This window comes from Dipodomys merriami, unplaced genomic scaffold, assembly GCF_024711535.1.
Source record: "Dipodomys merriami isolate MVZ:Mamm:240054 unplaced genomic scaffold, mDipMer1.0.p SCAF_112, whole genome shotgun sequence".
NCBI lineage: Eukaryota > Metazoa > Chordata > Mammalia > Rodentia > Heteromyidae > Dipodomys > Dipodomys merriami.
Window position 1 is genome coordinate 4,090,148 of NW_027202405.1, and position 21,109 is coordinate 4,111,256.

General features: G+C 37.8%; 1 protein-coding gene across 1 annotated transcript in view; it reads left to right on the forward strand.

Annotated features, from left to right (window-relative positions):
* The first annotated feature begins 3,693 nt into the window (after positions 1–3,693).
* Positions 3,694–21,109, forward strand: part of Clvs2 (clavesin 2) — a 59,919-nt gene continuing 42,503 nt past the window's right edge. Inside the window, exons 1-2 of the mRNA XM_070015361.1 lie at positions 3,694–4,128; positions 4,825–5,694. Coding sequence (XP_069871462.1) covers positions 5,306–5,694 — 389 coding nt within the window. The 5' untranslated portion in view covers positions 3,694–4,128; positions 4,825–5,305. The remainder of the gene's footprint in view (positions 4,129–4,824; positions 5,695–21,109) is intronic.

Genomic DNA, 21,109 nt, shown 5'->3' on the forward strand with positions numbered 1-21,109 from the left:
ATGCAAATTTGGTGCTTTTGTTTACATATTTCTTTGATTCTGGAAGTAGAGAAGGTTTCAGGGTGGCCAACATTGGATTTGGCTATGGAGAGCTATGTCACTCAGAAGCAGGGAGAATAAGGAAGGTGCTAACACCATCAAAGAGAAACCTGTCTTCAAGAATCATCATGCAAGGGCTCTCTATGGGCTTATGGAACAAAGTTCTCACATGTACTATTATGGAAATAGTAGAGAAAATCTATTTAGAAAGGTCATGGGAAACAGATTTTAAAAGGGTTTTAAAAGATACAATTTGGTCACATAATCAATTCAAAAGCCACTATATCACTTGTAGCAGTCATTAGCTTAAAGGATTTTATTTAAATTTTTACCTATCTGACCACCTTAAACTATAAACTATAGCAGTGTAATGTTCAAATGATATTTTTAGGGAAAAACCCTGATATTTCAAATAATTTGTCTGCCATATGTTTTATAATATTAAGTTAAATAAGAAGCAGAGATGATTGGGGCTGGTAAGGTGGCTCAGTGGCAGAGCGCTTGCTTTGCATGCATGAGGCCCTGGGTCTGATTCTTCACTACCACATAAGCAGAAAAAGCCGGAAGTGGTGCTGTGGCTCAAGTGGTAGATCGCTAGCCTTGGGCTGAAGAGCTGAGGGCAGAGCCCAGGCCAAAAGTTCAGGCCACACGACCAGACCTGCCCCCCACCAAAAAAAAAAAAAAAAGAGAGAGAAGAGAGGGCTTATAGTGTGAGTTGTTGAGAAACATTTGTTGAAAGAACACATGGAGGAGCGAAGGACTGAAACTCCATTTACATTTTTTCTTTCTTTTGTTTGAGACATGTTTTCACGGTGTAGACCAAGCTGGCCTTACACTTGGAACCTTCCTGTCTCTGTCTCCCCTGTGCAGGAATTACAGCATGTGCCACCATGCAGTGATTCATAACGCAAACAAAATTCCCTCCGGGTACGTAGCTTCTATATATCTCTTTTTCAAAGGAGAGGTTCTAGTTACTTAAGTCAGGTAATGATGATTACTTTTCCTTTTGGGCAATGTCATCCTTTCCCTCGCTCTCTACAGGTTTTTTTCCTCCACTCCCACCCATACATTGCAGAGCTCATTTCAACATCGTGTCCAATGAGTCCCACTGCTGGATTTGTTCACCCTTTGTCCCTCTGTATCTGTGCCTCCCCTTAAACTCTCAAAGACAACAACAAACAAATAGAACAAAAAGGAAAGAAAACAAAAACAGTAAAAAAGAAAGGAAAGCTCTTGGTTTCAGTTTTTGGAATTCATTTTGATAAATATTATTTTGTATCATCAGAGGAATTTCTATATATACCTTAATTACAGATTTTTTAAAGATAATTTATATGCAGAGATTATGCACTCTACATTAGCGTACAGTCATGACCTAAGCCTTCATAATCAGTCAGCCCTTACTAAATGTCCTGTAACTCTATTCATGGAGAGTGCTCTACACAATTGTGTCGTTTGTTTTGTTTTGTTTTGTTTGTCAGGGAGCTTGAAGTCTGGGCCTGGGCTCTGTCTCTGAGCTCTTCAGTTCAAAGCTAGCGCTCTACCATTTGAGCCACAGCGCCACTTCCGATTTTCTGGTGGTTTATTGGAGATAAGTCTCATGGACTTTCCTCACTGGGCTGGCTTCTATCCTCAGACCTCATCGTCCTGAGTAGCTATGATTACAGGTATGATCCATCGGCATCAGGTCACAACTTTGAATTTTTTTATTGTACCTTTCTTATATTTAAATACACAAATATGTATCATTGTGTTGGTCAGCATATTTTTGTACAGTAATATATGTACAGTATATTTGCAGCCTAGGAGCAGTTGGCTATATAAGGGAACCTCCATGTGTACTGTGCTATGCCACCTGCACAGGTTTTGTCCCAGTGACAAGATCATCTCACAACATAATCCCCATATAGTATTTTTAGTAGTAAGGAGTTAATACGACATAGAGAAAAAGCTGCAGAGATAATAAATTAGTAAATAATAGAGTAGATCTAATGAAGACTCAGATTTTGAAAGGTTTTTATTTTTGTTGTTGTTTTAGTACAGAGATTTGAACTTAAAGCTTCATATTTGCTAAGAAACTTACACTACCATTTTATCCACAATTCTAGACCTGGAGATATTAAAGACTAAATTATCAAGCTTCTTACAACCTAAAGAATGTTTATCTATATGTCTCTGTATGTATCCATTACAAATATCAGAGTGAAAAAAAATCACAATAATTAAAGTTAAAAATTCAATAAAGTGAGAGCCAAAAGAGAAAACAGCATATTAGGAAGAGATGAAGAGAAATTTAATCAACTTAAAACAGGTTTGAGAGAACAAAAGATAGAAAAAGAAAATGATAGAAAATTTAGAATCATACATATTATATCAAATGGAAAGATGAATTACCAGTATATATGTATAGCTGGAATTCTAGGAGTGAAAGAAGTGGAGCAATACTGTTGAGAATCATGGATGTTCATGTGTGTGCACACTTGTGTGTGTGCATGTTTGTGACTTACTCTTTTTCTGGTCCCTACGTTATTCTGCGTCAATTTACCTTAAAAAATGGTGTAGGCCTGTCACACAACAACAGCAACAAAAGATTGTGTCTGTTATTTGAAGTTCTAACGGTCTAATGGTCGTCAGTGCATGGCAACACTCTTTCAGCTTTCCAGAGCACCCTCTTCACATAATCTAGAACTGTGCAGCACTTACCGTGGGGTGTTGACTGGAACTCAAGACCCTTTCTTTCTTACAGCTAGTCGTCTTTCAATGTTCCTTAATTCATGCTGTGCTTTAAAATAGGAAAAAAACATGTCCTTCCCCCATTTCCAGTGACCATAAATTCAGGCTCTTCTTTATTTATGGTGTTTCCAGTATATAGCTGCATAAAACTGAGAATAATATATATACATATATCTTCAGAATTGCATACTTTATTATAAGATGAGAAATGTGTCCTGCCTAATTTTCTTTTCATTTGACAATAACTTTTCTTTTGCCCTGGATCACTTGTTCATCCTCTTCCATGGGCATCCTCTTCACAGGGAGATTTATGATTGAGAAACTATTCATATAAGTTCTTCCAGAGGCTAGCTTCATCACCAACAATGTGCTGGGACCACTCTCCACTCTTGTCTAAAATTAAACATCTGTGCTTGTAACGAAGGCAGAAAGTACGACATGTTTCCGTATGTCTCCCACCTCCGACTTACCTCCTACGGAAACCAGAAAACGCATCAGTGCGAATTAGCACCGGATTCAGAGCTACTCCAGGCCACTGGGGGGGGGGGGTGTCTTGTCACACAAAGGGTGAGCGAGGGGCGTGGGGGAGGTGGAGGGGTGGGTACCCCAGCCTGGCCGCAGGAGAAGCCCCTTTCAGCAGTTTGCTGGGGGAGAATGGGGACCCAGAGCAGGCTAAACTTGGAAATTGGGATATTTGAATGCCACCAGCATTGCAACCCTGCCCCAGAGCTGCTGGGAGAGGAGGAACGGAGTGCGTGCGCGAGAGCGGGGAGCTTACGTTGCAGCGATCTGGGCTGGGATAATTAGAGGAGACTTGGGCTGCGTCGAGTCCTCTTTTAGCAGCAGCAGCAGCAGCAGCGGCAGCAGCAGCAGCAGCCGGGGAGTCGCAGCCGCAGCCCGAGGGGCGCACAGAACTCGGGAGCTCCGGAGCGCACGGGGCGGGGGAGGCCGCGCCCACCGCCCGCGCTGGGGGCGCACAAAGGCACGGGCGGCTGCTCCAGGGGCCCTCTCCATCCTGGCGTTCGGGTCCCCTCCCACCCTCTCTTCTCTCCCGAAGACGGAATGGCAGGGCCGGGAGAGGACCTGGGACGCTGGTGAGCCTAGCTCCGTGGGGCTCCCAGGCTGGATGTGAGATCAGCCCCCACCCCCACCCGCCTAGGTGCCTTCGGAGGATGTGGTCCAGGCTGCTCCCCAGCGAGTCTTCGGCCCGGGCCGCCCCTGCCGCCGCCTCTCTCGGTTGGCTCCAGCCCACCCAGCGGAGTTGATGTTGCTGTCGCCCCCGCCGCCGCCAAAGCCAGGGCTGATGGATGCCAGGGAGTGCCGCATTGCTTAGCGTCCCCGCCTCCGGGCTTGCTGGTAGGACCAGGTTGCTCTTTCTTCTTTCTTGCTTTAGGGGTTATAGAAAAGATACAGAGATTTAATTTTAATATAGCTAAATAATATGTCATTCTCCACAACTCCCTCCACCGCCCCCCCTTCTCATTTTTGATACGTACATCTCCAGAGAGCCATCCTCTCATCCCCACCCTGACGCCCACCCCCGCGACAAGTCCCTTGAAATAAAGAGATAGAGCAAGGCAGAAGTTGGGGGTGGGGGTAGGGGTGCCCACATGAGTGCCACCGACACCCCAAACCTTGCTGATGTCTTAGGAGATCAGGGTGTATCTAAGAGGGGTGAAGGGAAGGCGGACTGCCTGCAAAATCGATCCTAATTTTATCAGGAATCTTAAGTAAATCCTACAAAGATATCTTTTAAAAATAGCATCTATGAATAAATAAGAGAGAGAGAGAGAAAGGGAGGGAGGGAGAGGGATAGAATAAGCCTCTCTCTCTCTCTCTCTCTCTCTCTCTCTCTCTCTGTCTCTCTCTCTGTCTCTCTCTCTCTCTCTCTCTCTCTCTCTCTCTCTCTCTCTCTCTCTCTCTCTCTCTCTCTCTCTCTCTCTCTCTCTCTCTCTCTCTCTCTCTCTCTTTCTCAGATGCTCCCCGCCCTGGAGCTCAGCGGTGAAGAGCCACCTTATTATTAATCAGAATTCTTCTCCTTATCCTTGGCAGGCGCCTCGTTCAGCCAGGGACCGCCGCAGAACCCAAAGCGCTGGGGCTGAGATGTGCGTGGGGGTTGTTTTTGTTACATCTTGGAAGACAGAAAAAGAGGACAGAAGCAAGATCAGAGGTACCCGGGCGAGGTAGGCTTAGAGTTGTTTCGTTTGGAGAGAAAAAGGACCAGAAGAGACAAGGCTTCTTGAACCGACGAGAGATTCACATCTATTTAAAGGAAAGAGAGGAGGGAACAAACGTGGGACGCTGATTTTTAGGAGCTTGGGGTAGAAGTTTCTACCCCCTCAGTGAGACTGTGAGAAAGCACGAGCAACAGGGTACTTTGCTGGAGGTGAAGAGGAAGCATTTCTTATAAAGGACAGGGAGCAGGCAGCAAGGAGACCTGGGGCTGGAAGGTGGCCTGGCCAGGGCCAGGTTTGTAGGAGGACAGTCCAGTCCATTGGAGTTTCACAGGGAAAGGCTCAGGAAGCATAGAACAATGACTCACTTACAAGCTGGTCTCTCTCCTGAGACTCTGGAGAAAGCTCGCCTGGAACTCAATGAGAACCCAGACACATTGCACCAGGACATCCAGGAGGTGAGGGATATGGTCATCACCAGGCCGGACATTGGTTTTCTACGCACGGATGATGCTTTCATCTTACGCTTCTTGCGGGCCCGGAAGTTTCATCACTTCGAGGCCTTCCGACTCTTGGCCCAGTACTTTGAGTACAGGCAGCAGAATCTGGACATGTTCAAAAGCTTCAAGGCCACCGATCCTGGCATCAAGCAGGCTCTGAAGGATGGATTTCCTGGGGGCCTGGCCAATCTGGACCATTATGGAAGGAAGATTCTAGTCCTTTTTGCTGCCAACTGGGATCAGAGCAGGTAAATGCTGAATCTAAACTTGTGCTAATCATCTCTCTCTTCCAGGCTTTACTCTGAATATTTCCATAATTTGTGATTTTTGATGAGTTTTTTTTTCCTTTTCAATTGAGAAACCAGAAGTGAATTGGACCTCTAGGAAGAGAATGGTCTGTATCTGTACTTTAAAAAACTCTCCCTTCCCACTTAGTTGCTACTGTAGTTTTAAGTGCTTCCTGAACCACATTATTATGCTGAGTTAAAAAATAGAAAACAAAATTTCTTAACTTCTAAATAAAGATGCCCAATTTTTCACCTCCTGAGGAAGTTAATTGGTATAGCAAAATGTGTAAAGAATGGAGGCAACTTTTCTACTTTCTCTGAAAGAAAACGTTAAAGTAGGTTCATCATCATCATCATCATCATCATCATCATCATCATCACCATCACAATCATCATCATCACTCTCCTCCTCTTCCTGCTCCTCCTCTTCCTCCTTTTCCCTCACCTCCCCCCACTCCTCCTTCCATCTTTAGTACTGGTATTTTCACTGCTTAGAATAACCTAGTGCTCAATCAAGGATAAGTAGTTTTATTGCTTGGGAACTTTTCTGTTTGTGATATGTGGATGAAGGCATACTATATATGTCACTTCAGTGAGAAGGAAGAGTTGTATCTTCTGTCACCGAGCATGCCTAGCAACATTGAAAATGAAGGCTGACGTGTGCGCTTGTTCTACACCTGTCACTAATCTAAAGAGTATGTTTCTGTCTGATGTGATTTTTCATCTTTTGGAAGGAAGTAGAAAATCTTCAAATAGATCAGCTGGTAGGCTTTTAAGTTCATTTGCTGTTTAGTAGAGGAGAAATTATTTTCTCATTATTACAGAAAAATGTAGACGATGACACTTCTTCCTCAATCAGAATTATTTTCTGAGGATGAAAGACATAAGAAATTAGAAAAGGCTCTTGGGCAAAGGAAGTTAAATACACTTATTGTGACTTAAATGAATGCTACCAAGCTGAGTGTTGTAAGAACTAGTTGTTAAACATTAGTGTATTTTTAGTTCTGTTGATGGTGACTTTGGCTGCATCTGGTTAAATTATCTCTGGAGCAATTAGAAGTGACTTTTACAGTTCCTGAGAGCTCTTTATCTTCCCAGATAAGTTTCAGTTCTTATGATGTTATACATTGAATTAAAATTTTAGTTTTCTTCTTTTGATTCATTACTTTGCTCCAATAATTCAAGGTAGAGAACTGTGATTTTTTTTAAAGCTAAATATATAGACAAACTACCACCTTTCTATAATGTTAAGAAACTTGTGGAGAAAATTAACCATTGAGAGGAAAGGGAGTTTCCTTGAAAATATTTTCTTTTTTTTTTTTTAATCAGTTAGAAAAGTTCAAAGGACTATGAAATCTAGTTCACTGACCACGTTATGTATGCTCATTTTTCTTGAGAAGTACAATGAAGAGTCATGTGTACCAATGGTTGTTCATATCAAAAATTGAAAATGAAATTGGGCAAAGAACCTATTATTCCAGATAGAGTAGAACTATTTCATTATTGAACTATAAGATAGAAGAACTGTGGAGATTATAAATTAAAATATTTGTCTTGTAGTCTATTGGAGATATCCTTATTCAAGCAGATTTCATTCAGACATACACACACATAGGTCCGAACTATTTTAGTTTTCTAAAAGTGAATCAATATTCATGCTGATTTATAATCCAGATTGAGATGAAAGTCACAGATACCCTGTTAGGTGAGGTAGTTACTCAGGATATACTAAAAAAAATCAAATTTCAGTTGTATATGACATACAATTTATATAAAAGACAGGATATTATGGCTCAAAGCACATGAACACATCTAAGAATTCTGACAACAAAATTCCTGTGCTTGTTGATATATGCTCATAAAAAATGTAGAAAAACACACAGGTTACTAAAAATAAAGCACCTTTCTAGAAATCAATAATGGGGATAGTTATTGAATAGTTTATAGATTTTTTTATAAAACACAAAATTATAAATATTAAAATTTTGCACATGGAAGTGAGAATTGGAAGTGAGAATTCAGGTCCTATGGATATATGTTGTCATGACTTATAAACTAATAACTGAATTTTATTTCTATGGTGGCAAAGGAGCAATTATAATAAAAAATTATAGGACATGAGTACAAGATGAAAATGTAAGTGATTTAGAGATTGTCTAAATTTCAGTTATTTCTTCCCCTTGTATATCAAAACCATAGTTCCTTCCTTCTATCTACCTATCCCATATTCCAAATCCACAAATACCAACTGTCAAGGAGCACTGGGTGAACAATTTGGCTGCATTGGCATCCTACGTCAACCTGCACATTTATGATATGTGTATAAGAATTTCTGTGGTCTCCGCACTGAAATTAGTAAGATGGTAACTTCCATGGAAGTGCTTGTGCATCCCCTGCTCTTCTCAGAGTGAATCCTGTATTTCCACTGCCTAGTGTCAAGGTGTATCTAACTTGAGTCCTACAGAAATCTCTGTCACTTTCCTGCATTATTAATACCTTGCTATTATTGCTGTTACATATGTATGCTATCAGTTGGGTTCTCTTCTCCTTCTTTTCCTATTTGTCAAGTCTGATAATCCAACCTGCATCACCCAGTCCAAATACCCATGGGTCTCTGGAGAAAAGTCATATTCTTAGTCTTAAACAACTTTATTTACAAAGTAGAGTTGTTGCAAAAAAAAAAAAAAAAAAAAAACCACCCACAAACAGTGGGTTTAAAGCATAAGTGATTACATAAGAAAATTCCAAAAATGAAGTAGAAGAAAACATTCCTTTTTATTTGTAATAAAACTAATATACAAATTCTGAAGCATAAAAGAAAACCATGATTTGAGGACTTTTGATCAAAACAAATTAGAAAGTCCTCGGAAACAACCAATCTGTATGATGAAAAGCATGCTACAATATTTATAACAGCACTTGAGCTGGAATAGAAATTTAAGAAGAGTTTAAATTGTATTAAGAGTTATAATGTTTTGATTATTTTTGGTACTGAGATTTGAACTCCAGGTCTTTGTGCTTGCTCAGCAGATTAGGTGCTCTACCAATAGCACACATTTTTAAATGAAGCTATTGTTTCGGTAATTTCTTACATTTTTGCATTTTGTCTGGAACAGCTTCAGACCTCAATCTCAGCTCCCCTTCTATGCCTCCTGAATAACTGGATTAAAGATGTACACCACCAAATTTACTTTGTTCTTTGAGAGAGAGCCACCACTATGGCTTTGAACTAAGATCTTCTTGATCTCCATCTCTGAAGTAGCTAGAAGTATAAGCAGGCACTACTGCACCTGAACCAAAAGCTATGCAGTTGTTTTTTTTAATTCCAAGCAGGAATTGTAGGACATTTTTTCTGCTCTTCAGGACTCTGAAAACAGGAAGGTACATAAAAGTATAAATAGAAATAAAATAATACTGTAAGATTATTATAAAAATTGGGTCATTTCTATAATTTTTATGAGACACGGAATCATAGGAAGACTCAGGTAAAATTTTCAGTACATTCACTTTCTAACTAATCAAAATATGATGGTAATTCTGAAATGTCAAAATGATTTTTACTTTGGCCTATGGTTCTTTAAAAAGCATATAACACAGGCTCAAATGATTTGCTTAAAGTCATTGAGCAGGTGTAACTTGGAAAAGATTCATACAATTTTATCTTCTTCCTTTCGGGTTGCCTAACAAAATTTCTGAAAGCAGGTATAAACAGCACAAAATTATAAACAACCTGATAATCTCACTGCATGGCTGGAATGCAGTAGACATGGAGCCCATATTTCCTTCCTCCCTAATGGTTAGTCCACTTGGCTTTATTAGCAGTGTTGGGCTAATGGGCCATGTAGCTAAAAGAGAAATTGCCCCAAGTGAAAAGGAAAGTTTAGAATTAAAGGCGATAGAAGTCTAGGTCCAAGTGCAAAAAAGCAAACATTTGTGAAGTTGAAACTCACTAATACAAAATTATTGAGTGTTCATAAGTGAAAGAGTGTCAAGTGATACATAAGGATGATGTTGTATGAGAGTTGGACTCTAAATTGTCAGCCTGCTAGTAGTAGTTTATTTCTCTAGGTTTCATTAGAGTGATAAAGTTTTCTCTATAGTTTACTGTACCTTATTGGAATCACTTATTTGGAACCTGGTTAATAGTAATCAGGAAACAATAAAATGTAGCAGGAGTCAAAGAGATTCTTAATGATGTGATGATTAGGAGACCAATGACCACCCTGTCGTATCTTTGGCTTGTCATAATGAACATTGATGGTCACCTCACAGAAAGTGACAGTCTCCGTAAGAGGATGAAAACAAATCAGTTAGACACAGTGGCTGCTTGTTCCTTTTGTGTGACTTTTTCAATAAAAAGGAAATATATAAATTGGCAAGTATCTGTGGCTTCAGTTTGAATTATGATCATGCTCTGATTTAACTAAATATTGTGACCATTCTTCAGAATCAAAGATTGTAGCAAAAGCCTACCATTAAAAAAAAGAACAGACTATACAGATTTGCTTTGATGACAGCTATTTAGTTTTTTTAAAATATAAGATAGATTAAGACTGGATTAAGATAGTTAAGGGAAATTAACTAGATAATTAGGGGGAAGAATTCAAACTATGTAATCTTAAAAAAAAGGAAAAATGTTTTGTTTTGAGTGTTTTAAAAAGACATCTCAGTTTATTAAAATATACTGGAGATATTGTTAGGTGATTGATTCTATGGCTGGATTTTATGTTAAACCTAGCAATGACAAGTGCATTTATTTTGGATTTCTGTCCTAACAGAGCCTTCATAGTGCAAGGAAGCTCTTTTAACAAGTAATCTCGGAACTTTACTGTATCCCACACTCTACTCATGGGCTAGCAATAGGAAAATGAAGGGGCAAAAAGAAAAATGTCACTGAGAATTGTATAAATCTCAGAGAAATAGGACAGTATGAAAACTGGGGCAATTGTGCATTAATTAGTGAAATAATTCTGAAATAATAGCAAACAAGCAAAGAGGCAAAGACACAAATGAGGAAGACTAACCTTCAGTAAGATACCAATTAGGTCTAGCTTGACCAGGCTATTGTCATGTTTCAAACGTGCAACTTGAAGAGAATGAGGGATTTCAGCTTATGACAGTGCCCTGAAAGGTTGACTCAAAAGAAATGTTCAAAAATATTTTAAACTCTGAGACAACAGTAAACCCAGAAGTCATCCTTAATAAATTAATATACTTCCTCCATTTTGGAGAAAAAGATTAGACTTTAACAATTTCAGCCAAGGAAGTTGGTCAATGTACTTTCATAATTAGCAGCATTATTGACAATGAGGTGTGATGAGGTATCAGATACAGCTGCTATGTATTAGATCCCTTAGACATCAAATAGCCAATGGAGAACTTAATCTTTCTAAATAATTAATTAGCAAAGAAGTGACAAATGTTTGAGGAGGCTGTTGTTTATTAGAGCTTAGGTTTCAACGATGAGCTACTCAGAAGAAACATTGCTTATTTGGTTCACTTAAGTAAGTTTTTAAAAATTATTAGTCTATGTCATTCATTCATTCTAAAACACTTTTGGCTCACAACTGCAATCCTCTCAGAAGGCTGAGAGAACTGAGAATTGTGATTTGAAGCCAGCTTGGGGAGAAAAAGTCCTTAAGACTCTTTTTATAAAATTAATTTTTTATTTTATTGTAAAGATGCTGTACAGAGAGGTTATAGTTACATGAGTACATTTCTTGTTGAACATTGTTACCTACTCCTTTATTGTTCTCCCATTATCTCTTCCTTCCCCTACTCTCTGCAATGGCCAAGTTGTAAAGTTCATTTCTGACATAGTGTCTTGTGAGTATCATTGTTGCAATGGGTCATCTGCTGTCCTTCTTTCAGCATTTTGTTATTCTTCTTCCCTTCCTCAAATCAGATAAATGTATAAACAAGGTGGAGGGTACCTGAATCAAAGACAGTGATTCCCAGGGATAAACCAATGAAAAAAGAAAAATGAAATAAAATAAGAGGAAAGAACTCCCCTATGATCCAGCAATCCTACTCCTGGGCATTTATCCAAATGATCACAAGCTAAGCCACACTAAAGCTACTAGCACAACTATGTTCATTGCAACATTATTTACCATAGCTAAGATATGGAACCAACCCAGATGCCCCTCAATAGATGAATGGATCAAGAAAATGTGGTATATATCCACAACTGAATTTTATGCTTCTATCAAAAAGAATGGCATTGCCCTTTTTGTAAGGAAATGGAAAGATTTGGAAAAAATCATATTAAGTGAAGTAAGTCAGACTCAAAGAAACATAGGCTCCATGGTTTCCCTCACTTGTAGTAATTAGTATACACCTAGGATCATCCTGGCAGAGAATCATAATAGCTCAATAGCTTTGTACATATGACCATACAAAATGATGTTAATTGAAATGAACTCTAAGACATTTAACAACTGTTTTTTTTTTTGTTTTTGTTTTTTGGCGGTTAACCTTGTTGTCCTTGAGTCTCTTATCTCCAATTAACAACAACAACAAAAGTTGGAAGTGAATGTATGGCTCAAGTGATAGAGTGCTAGCCTTGAGTGAAAAGGAAAGAGAGTAGGATTCTGAGTTTAAACTCCAGTACCAGCTCAATAAATAAATAAGAATAAACACTTCAGCATCATGTGTCATATCAGTAACTATTTCTCTACTGATCATATGCTTAGTAAATGAGTCAGTCACTTGGTTTAGTGTACAGTTGCCAACCTAAATCAAAGGGAAAAGAAATATAATTATATAACAAATTAGGCCCTTATAATGAAAACATATTTGGGTTCAAATATCTTGGTTAAATATCAAATTAAAGACACGAGACAAAATTAAAGCAGGTTAGGTGTGCAGGCACACAGATACAATTCCATCACTTGGGAGGCTGATGAGCTAGCAGAATAGAAAGTTCTTATATAGCCTAGACTATATGGTGATTTTGAGACCAGCCTGGTATACACAGTAGAGAGCCTAAGTCCTTCCTTCCTTGCTTGAATTAAAATTAAGGAAGAAAGAAAAGCCAAGTTTTTTTTTTTTAAGACAGAGACTTTTGTTATCATACTTGTAGAAGATTTTGCTCTGATAACTTGTCTTCCTAGTGTGCTTACATTTTTTCTAGTACAAGTCAGCCTGTTATAGATTATTTTTATTTTTGTCAAGAATAGGTGCTCTTTTTTTGTCCATTTTTAGGTAACCTAATTTTGTTTCTAGATGTTTCATTTCCAGTGATTATCTTTTTCCCACTCACCTATGTTACCACAGCAGAGAAAGTAAAGCAAGGGGAGACAGTTCATCCATGCTCAGTGATAGAAGCCAATGAACATTTCAGTTATCATTTCCTGCAGGGTTTGTAGATGAGCTGTGTTCCACAATTACTGTCATGAATGTCTTAATGTTTTCCTTCAGCCTGTTCTGTGGTCAGGCTGAAGCATAAGTAGTACAATGTCATGGTGCCATAGTAGTTATTGATCTTCTATCTTCTGACATACATGCCACTGAGAAAATGCAGTTGAGCTATACATCTAATTCTGTTCCAGTTATGGGGAGAAGATCATAGAACTATTTGATATCAGAAAGGTTTGACTTGTAATGTAGGCTCTCTTCTTTTCTCCCATGGTGATTCAAGGCAAATTCTTTAAATTCTCCCAGACTAGATGCCCTCTGTAGAATAATAGGAACAAAGCTCATTCATCGACTCACAATTATTTCGAGATTAGAATAATACAGTTGAAATTGCTTTGAAAATCATAAACTGTTACACAAATGGAGGTATTATTATCATTACCATTCAGTAATATAAAACACCTAGGTAGGTTCATCAGCTTTAGCACTAATGATACCCTGAAGCATTACAAAGTGTAATTCTTCTCCTTTGTTTCTCCCCCAAGTACCTTTCCAACTGAAAGTGCTTTAGACATTAGAAAATGTGGTTTAATGAAAACTGAGGTTTGGGGCAGCCTTAATGAAGAATTTAATAATGGCTGATTGATTTAGTGACAAAGGGAAATGTCTGGCTTTTGTGCTCCTCATTGTAATGCCAGTGTCCCAGTGTTTCCGCTGTCCTGCTGGAAACGTTGGAAAACAATAGGATATGACCTGTTGTGATCTAAATTGATCTTTGCACTTACTGTAAGTCATGCTACAGCCTGAGAGATGAACTCCAATAGAGACACATGAGTCCGAAAGCCTCTCTCAAAATTGTATGGCTACTGGTAGGAGAAGAAGCTCCTTTGGTCTTCTTAAGTATTTTTGAAAACATATTCAACATTTCATTCATTAAAATACCTTCTTTTTAAAGAGAAATAAAGTGATCTCCTAGTTGCAGATATTTCCCGTTTACAGTAATGCATGGCAAGACCTCAGTACCTCTCTTTAGTTTACAACAATTTATCTCTGTTTGGGTGAAATAGGAAGCTTAAATGAATGATGTAACACAGGAATGATAATAAAGTATGGTACTTTGACATCCTTTGCAGGAAGGATGTGAAGAAGTAAAGCATCATCAGTTTGTATCCTTGGGAAATAATTTTATTCCAGCACATACTATTGCATAGCTAAAATGTGTACTATTGGGTAATGAAGAGAAAAAGTGATATTTAGCTAGTGAAATATGATTTATACTAAGCTTACATGTTTTTAGTTATGAAATAAACACACAAACTTAGCAGTCCTAGAATGTGAGCAAGCAGTCAGGATTGACAGAGAGCTTGTTGGAGGTGAAGGTAGTGAAGGCTAGAATTTAGAGAAAGAGAGGAGGAACTGTTAAAGAAAGAGGAGAGGAATATACTTGTTAGTTGGGGAATGGGTGTGACGAAGTCTTGGCTTGACAGACTGGAATGAGTCTATATTAGTCTTGTAAAGTAAGAGGTGTGGTTATGAAGAAAATGCAGTTTAGTCAGGATCTTGGTGAGTAGTACTATGCATAGTCTTTTAGAGTACTCATCTCATAATAGGTTAGGAAAGATTAGGAATGATTTTCAAAAGGGCAAGGAGGAGAGAAAGAAAAAGAGTAATGCAATTGTAGCAGGCAGTAAAACTGGTGAGTAAATGCAGAGAGAAAGAAAATGGTATCTCCAAAAGTGAGTCTTTGTTAATTGAATAATGAAGGCAGTCCCAGAGGAATATTTCAGGAAACAAAGATTTAGTAAAGTCCTAATAGTTACATAATAGCTGTAAAAATGAGAATATTGCTTAGGAAGGACATTGGATCTGGGCATGCAGATGGTTCATTCACCAGTGTATTGGCTATAGGTGCTGTATAGGAACACAGTCACAAGAAACAGAGAAGCCACATTTTGAGAGGTTGAATTGAGACTATTTACTGGACAGCTGGCATCTGCAGATGGACTCTTGTCACAAAGACCTGCAGCCTCTTGAATATATTTAACACTGTTAGAAAACTGAGCCATGAGAACAAGAGAGGAAGAAAGAGTAGACCAACTCCAGCAGAACACCATGGTGACCAAAGGAGAGCCAGGAGCCAGGAGACAAAGAACATGAGGCATGGTGCAGTGTCACCTGAGCTGACCAGGGCCTAAATAGTGTCAGGGTAGGGGTGCGGGTACGGTCACAGGAAACTCAAGAGTCTCCCAAATTCAAGGCACAGGATTGAGAGGTCCAGTAACCTATCATCCAAGTATCCACCTCTGCCTCTAGGAATTCAGGCACGCCCATCATATGGGAGTCAACTTTCCCAGCCTCTATCATGAAGACAAGATGGCACCAGTTAAACTCAATTGTCTATCACCACCATGTGGCCAAGATGGCACCGGTTAGACCCAGTATCGTTATTTCAAAGGGTTGAGTCATGACTAGAGGTCACTGGGATTCTATGTGAAGAAAACAGCAGAACAAATCAACTTCTATATTTATGTGATTGGAAGAATGAAGAGCAACAAGAGTAAAAAAAAAATTGAGTGTTCAGAAAATAAGAAATAACTCAATGTGGAAAGTTCAGCATGGCATCTGGGAATCAGATACACTAAAGAGTTTCAATAGTAATGATCCTAGCAAATATGTTTGCAGGATCTACTCTAATCTAAAACTATTTAAAACTTTGCATGCATTATTTTTTAGATCATTTCCATTTTTATCTTTACAACAATCTTGTGAAGTTAAGAACACATGTTTGAAACATATAAAAAATAAGAATAGCATATATGATGGTAGGAGGAAGAAAAGTCATATAACTTCAGCAATCTATTAAGTCAGCATTTGAAGTGTTTCCTGTGTGCTAGGCATTGGACTAAATATTTCACATTGTAGTCCATGAGGAAACTATTACCCGAACTTTTTAAAGAGAAAATAGAGATTTAGCAAAGTTCATTATCTTCTTTCAAGTGTAAATGGGATATATATATATGTATATAGATATATACATATAAATATACATATACATATATATATATATATATATATATATATATATATAGTTCCCTTTGTGTTTGTGTCTGGTATTGCTCTAAGTTTTACATTAAAAATACATTTTTATCAGGTTCAATAAAAATGCCCCAAATGATTAATTCATGAGCATACAATCTACTTTGCAAGGAAGGATGATTTTATAACTGACAAATTTCAGAAGGGATTAGATGTTTTCCTCTTGATTATACAGTGAATCAGTAGGAGCCATGTTGTCAACATTTTCTCCACCAAATTTTTCCATAACAGCAGCTCTGATTTCTTTCAAAACAAATCATCTATCTGGCCTGGTATCAGTTGTAAAATGATCTGTTGGTGTTGTGATTCCTCCTTCCTATGGGTTGTGCATCATTCTTTCCACAAATTCAAGCTTTAGTTAATGTTATTTTGGGAAGCATAATCAAGAGTCAAGAGCTGCAAAAATATGCTAGTTTTTTTTATTGTGAGAATATCGTACAGAGGAGTTACAATTACATGGGCAAGATAATGGGTACCTTTCTTATCAAACATTGTTGCCTCCTTTTTGTTTCCCCCTCCCCACCTCCCCCCACCCGAATCTCCTGCCCCCCCCCACCAAAGTTGTAACATTCGTTTTTCAACATAACATCTTGTACATCTCATTGTTGCAGTGGGTCCACCTGTATCCCTAGTTAAACGATTTGTTTTTGCTCTTCCCCTCCACAAATTATACCAACATCAAATACAGTGAAAGCAGGGGTTGTATTTATGACTTTCTTCCAATGTGCCAAGGAAGAATAGCAATGGAGGAGCTCATCCAGCATGAGTACAAATCCCAAACAGGAACATGTGAAATATCTTACATATTATAGTGACCCCCAACTTGTAAGTTATAGCCTTTGAAAATAACTTACAAGAAGAAAATGATAGTAGGCTTCTTCAAGAGATAAAGTCATAGATACAACATTTCTTTGGGAGGTATGTTTTATAGACTTTGGTAAAAGCTTCTATTAATAATGTTCTCCTAAGGAGTAGCTTGCTGAGCTGCTAATGGTAATAATATGACGTGTTTGACAACAGGTCCACGGGAAGTCAGAATGCCCTTTGAATGCAGCTAGCTGGATTTTTAAAAAATGTTTCTTTTCTTAAATGAACTTGATTTTTTAGAAGACCATTTAGTTCTGTTCTTGTAGAAAGACACTAAAATTTTAAAACTAGTTGGACTTACTCTTGATAGCTTTGCAAAACTGCTTTCATTTATTTTGTTTCCTTTAAAGTAATGATGCAACACCCCCATATACATGTCTACACACATACACACAAATACATTTAAATAGAATTGATCATAATTACAATGTATAGTACATATGTGTGCATATATGTGTGCAGGCATGTATATATGGATATTTTTTCTTGATTTTCATAAGTTAGAATGTGTTATTTAAAGCAAATTGCATCATTTAACATGTATGTTGATCCACACTCTCCAAGAAAAGTCAGAAGCAAAACATTGAATTTCTCTTGCATTCTATCCTTACTGGTCCCATAAGTTTCTCCTCTATATACAAAAGCATTTTTCCTCTAAAGTTAGTTTCAAATTCAAGTTATATTTTTATTTTATGAATTGTATTGGATAGTCTCATGATTAACAAAAGGATAAGTAGCTCTTATAATGAGGGAACATTTTGGGTTAGACTTTTTGTCATGATATTATTGTGAATTTTAGAAAATAAAATGACTGGGATTTACCTAATTCTAACCAGAAATATAGACTTCCCACCCCAATTTCCCTGCATTTAGCATGATGTTTCAGGTCACAATACTAAGTGAAGCTGTTATACTTACAATGAGAATGGACCAGCCATGATGTGATATTAAAGACATTCAAACATGTGTATTTTACAAATCATAAAAACAAATAAATCTACAAAAGTTTTCTAATGCTGTATATTCAGACAATATTCCTATATCATGTCTGTAGGCCTGTAATTGTCTACACATCTCCAAAATGGGTTAAAAATAATCATTTGGTCTATTTTTCAATATTAATAGCTTATCCCAAAAATGATCATTACTTTTTCAGGAAAATACTCTTTAATTCTGATAACACCTATTCAAGTATACTATATCTAGGGCTCCCATTGCAACAAAATTTAGAGTCTACATATCTAGAATTGTGTGCATGCTCTCACTAGAATCATTTCTTTGACTCTCAACTTCCCCTTTCTCCACCAAATGTGAGATCAAAGAGATGGCTACAGTTACTACTGTTTTCTTTTTGATAAAGGTACCTAATTTCACAATTACAAATCAATGACATACCAAGGACCACAGGTAATGAGGGGGAAGGGCAGAGATTCCATCTGGCTGTCTGACATCACGCATATGCTTGGGTGATGCTAGAATCCTAAAGGATATTCTGTCCCAAACTATAGGTTTTACAGAGGGGAAAATGAGGTCTTGAGAAGGTGAGAAATCACTTGAAGTTCCAGTATTCATTAAGTTTTCTACTCTGAATTACTATGTTTTGCTCATTTGCCTTCAAATGTTTTTAGAAGTAAAAATAGAACTCCTCCCTCTTAAGCGGTCATTGTATCATTCCTATATAATCCACTTATTCTGCATTCCACTTTTTCCCTGAGGCCCAGATCTCTTTCTGGCTTTTCCTAGGCATTTCAACCCAAATGTCTCAAGACAAGAAATATGACATGTTGGCTGTATGAAAATTGATATTATAAACATCCTCCATTAATTTGCTGATTCTACTAAAAATCTAGGCATTCCTACAGATTTTCTCACTGTTCTCTCAGCTCTGACTACATTGCCTCATTCATTTCCTGGGAGTTAGGCCCTATGTGGTTCTGACTGAAGAATTTCCATTTTTGAGCTCTCTCGGGAGTATAGTTATCTTTGCAGGTATACTGCACATACCTCAACTACAATAGGTTCTAGCTTCATTTGCAGACATTGTCAATGGTATCTTTTCTCAGCACTGCTGATTTCAATGAAAGACTTTATCACTTTCTCAGTCTCTGAAGCTGAAATTCGCACCAGCCTTCCTTTTTTAAAAAATAATATCTTTGAGTTGAATTAAATATCAAATTTTTAATCATTTTACTTCTAAAATGGCTCTCATATTGATGTTATTTTTGTTTTTTTTTCTTTCTTTCTTTCTTTTTTTGGGGGGGTGGTCCGGTCATGGGGCCTGAACTCGGGGCCGGGCACTGTCCCTCAGCATTTCAGCTCAAGGCTAGCGCTCTATCACTTGAGCCACAGTGCCACTTCTGGCTTTTTTTTTTTCCTGCTTATGTGGTGCTGAGGAATTGAATCCAGGGCCTCATGCATTCAAGGCAAGCACTCTACCACAGAGCCACCTTGCCAGCCCCTTTTTCTGTCTTTCTTGAGGAAGTAAGTAAGTTAAAGCCAGTGTTGACACTCTAATCTGGGCCCATGTTTATAGGAACAGGTAGAATTATTTGGTTTTTAGAATGCTAAGGAACAGTAAAAGAAAAGTATCCAATCTCTAATTTTGGAGGGATTGTACTACAATAGATAGGTAAAGTTTTATGACTTCCCCCCTTTGGTTACATTTATATTTCACTCATTCTATACCTCTAACTTGTCTTCTTTCATCTTATTGATACAAACTACATAAACGTCATTTGATTTTGGTCTACGTTCTTGTTCACTCTTAAGACTCCTTCAAACCTCATTCTCAAAAATTTCCAACATAGTTGTCTTAGATGCTTAAGTTCCTTATATAAAATGGCAAACAATTTGCATACTATTTGCATACTCCTATATACTTTAAATATTCTCTACTTAAATATCTCTTGATTAGTCATAATGCATAATATAGTAAAAATGCAATGTTTTTGTACTGCTTTTGTTAAATAGTATACATTCTGTACATATATGTGCATTTTAAAATACTCCTATTTTTACTGTATTTGATGTTGGTATAATTTGGGGAGGGGAAGGGAAAAAAACCAATTGTTTAAATAGGGATACAGGTGGACCCATTGCAACAATGAGATGTACAAGATGTTATGTCGAAAAACGAACTTTACAACTTTGTGCAGGGGGAGGGGGTATGTGGGGAGGGGTAGAGGAGGAGGCCACAATGCTTGATAAGAAATGTACTCATTACCTTGCTCATGTAATTGTAACCCCTCTGTACCGTATTTTCACAATTTAAAAAAAGTAAAAAATAAAATAAAAAATAAAATATTTTGAATTCTCCCTGGCTTGAATGTACAGATTTAATCCTCTTAGACATAGAAAGACAACAGAATCAAGAAGCATAGTATCAGTTTTACTGAAGGCATTCTTAAATCACTTAAAAGTGCAATGCCAACTTTTGAGGGTAGTTGAAGTGAGATTTTTGAAAAATCACAGGATGTCCTAAGAGAAAATTAAATGATTATAAAATTTGAAACAAAATGTACTTTTGAAAGCCTTGCTATTAATTGGAGTGAAAGATATTAAGAAATTAAAATTCTAAGATATTAAATTCTAATATGTCCCAGAGTCCACATAAGGTAAACGTCTTTTTTTTTTAATTTAATTTTATTTTATTTGAGAACATACTGTACAGAGGGGCTACAATTACATGGGCAGGATAATGCATACATTTCTTACCAAGCATTGCAGCCTCCTCCTTTGTTTACCCTTCACCTCCCCTCCCAGCCTCCCCCCTCCCCCCACCCAATTATACCCCCCTCCCCCCCCACACCGACATTGTAAAGTTGGTTTTGACATGACATTTTGTACTTCTCATTGTTGCAACAGGTCCACCTGACTCCTTAAACGACTTGTTTGTCCCCATCTCCTCCACATGTTATACTGACATCAAATATAGTGAAAGCAGGGGTTACACTGTGGGGGAGGGACATACATAGCAACAAAGAAATAATCTTATAAATGCGTTAGAAACACATGCATGAAAGAAACGAAAAAATTAAAATACATATTTAAGGGT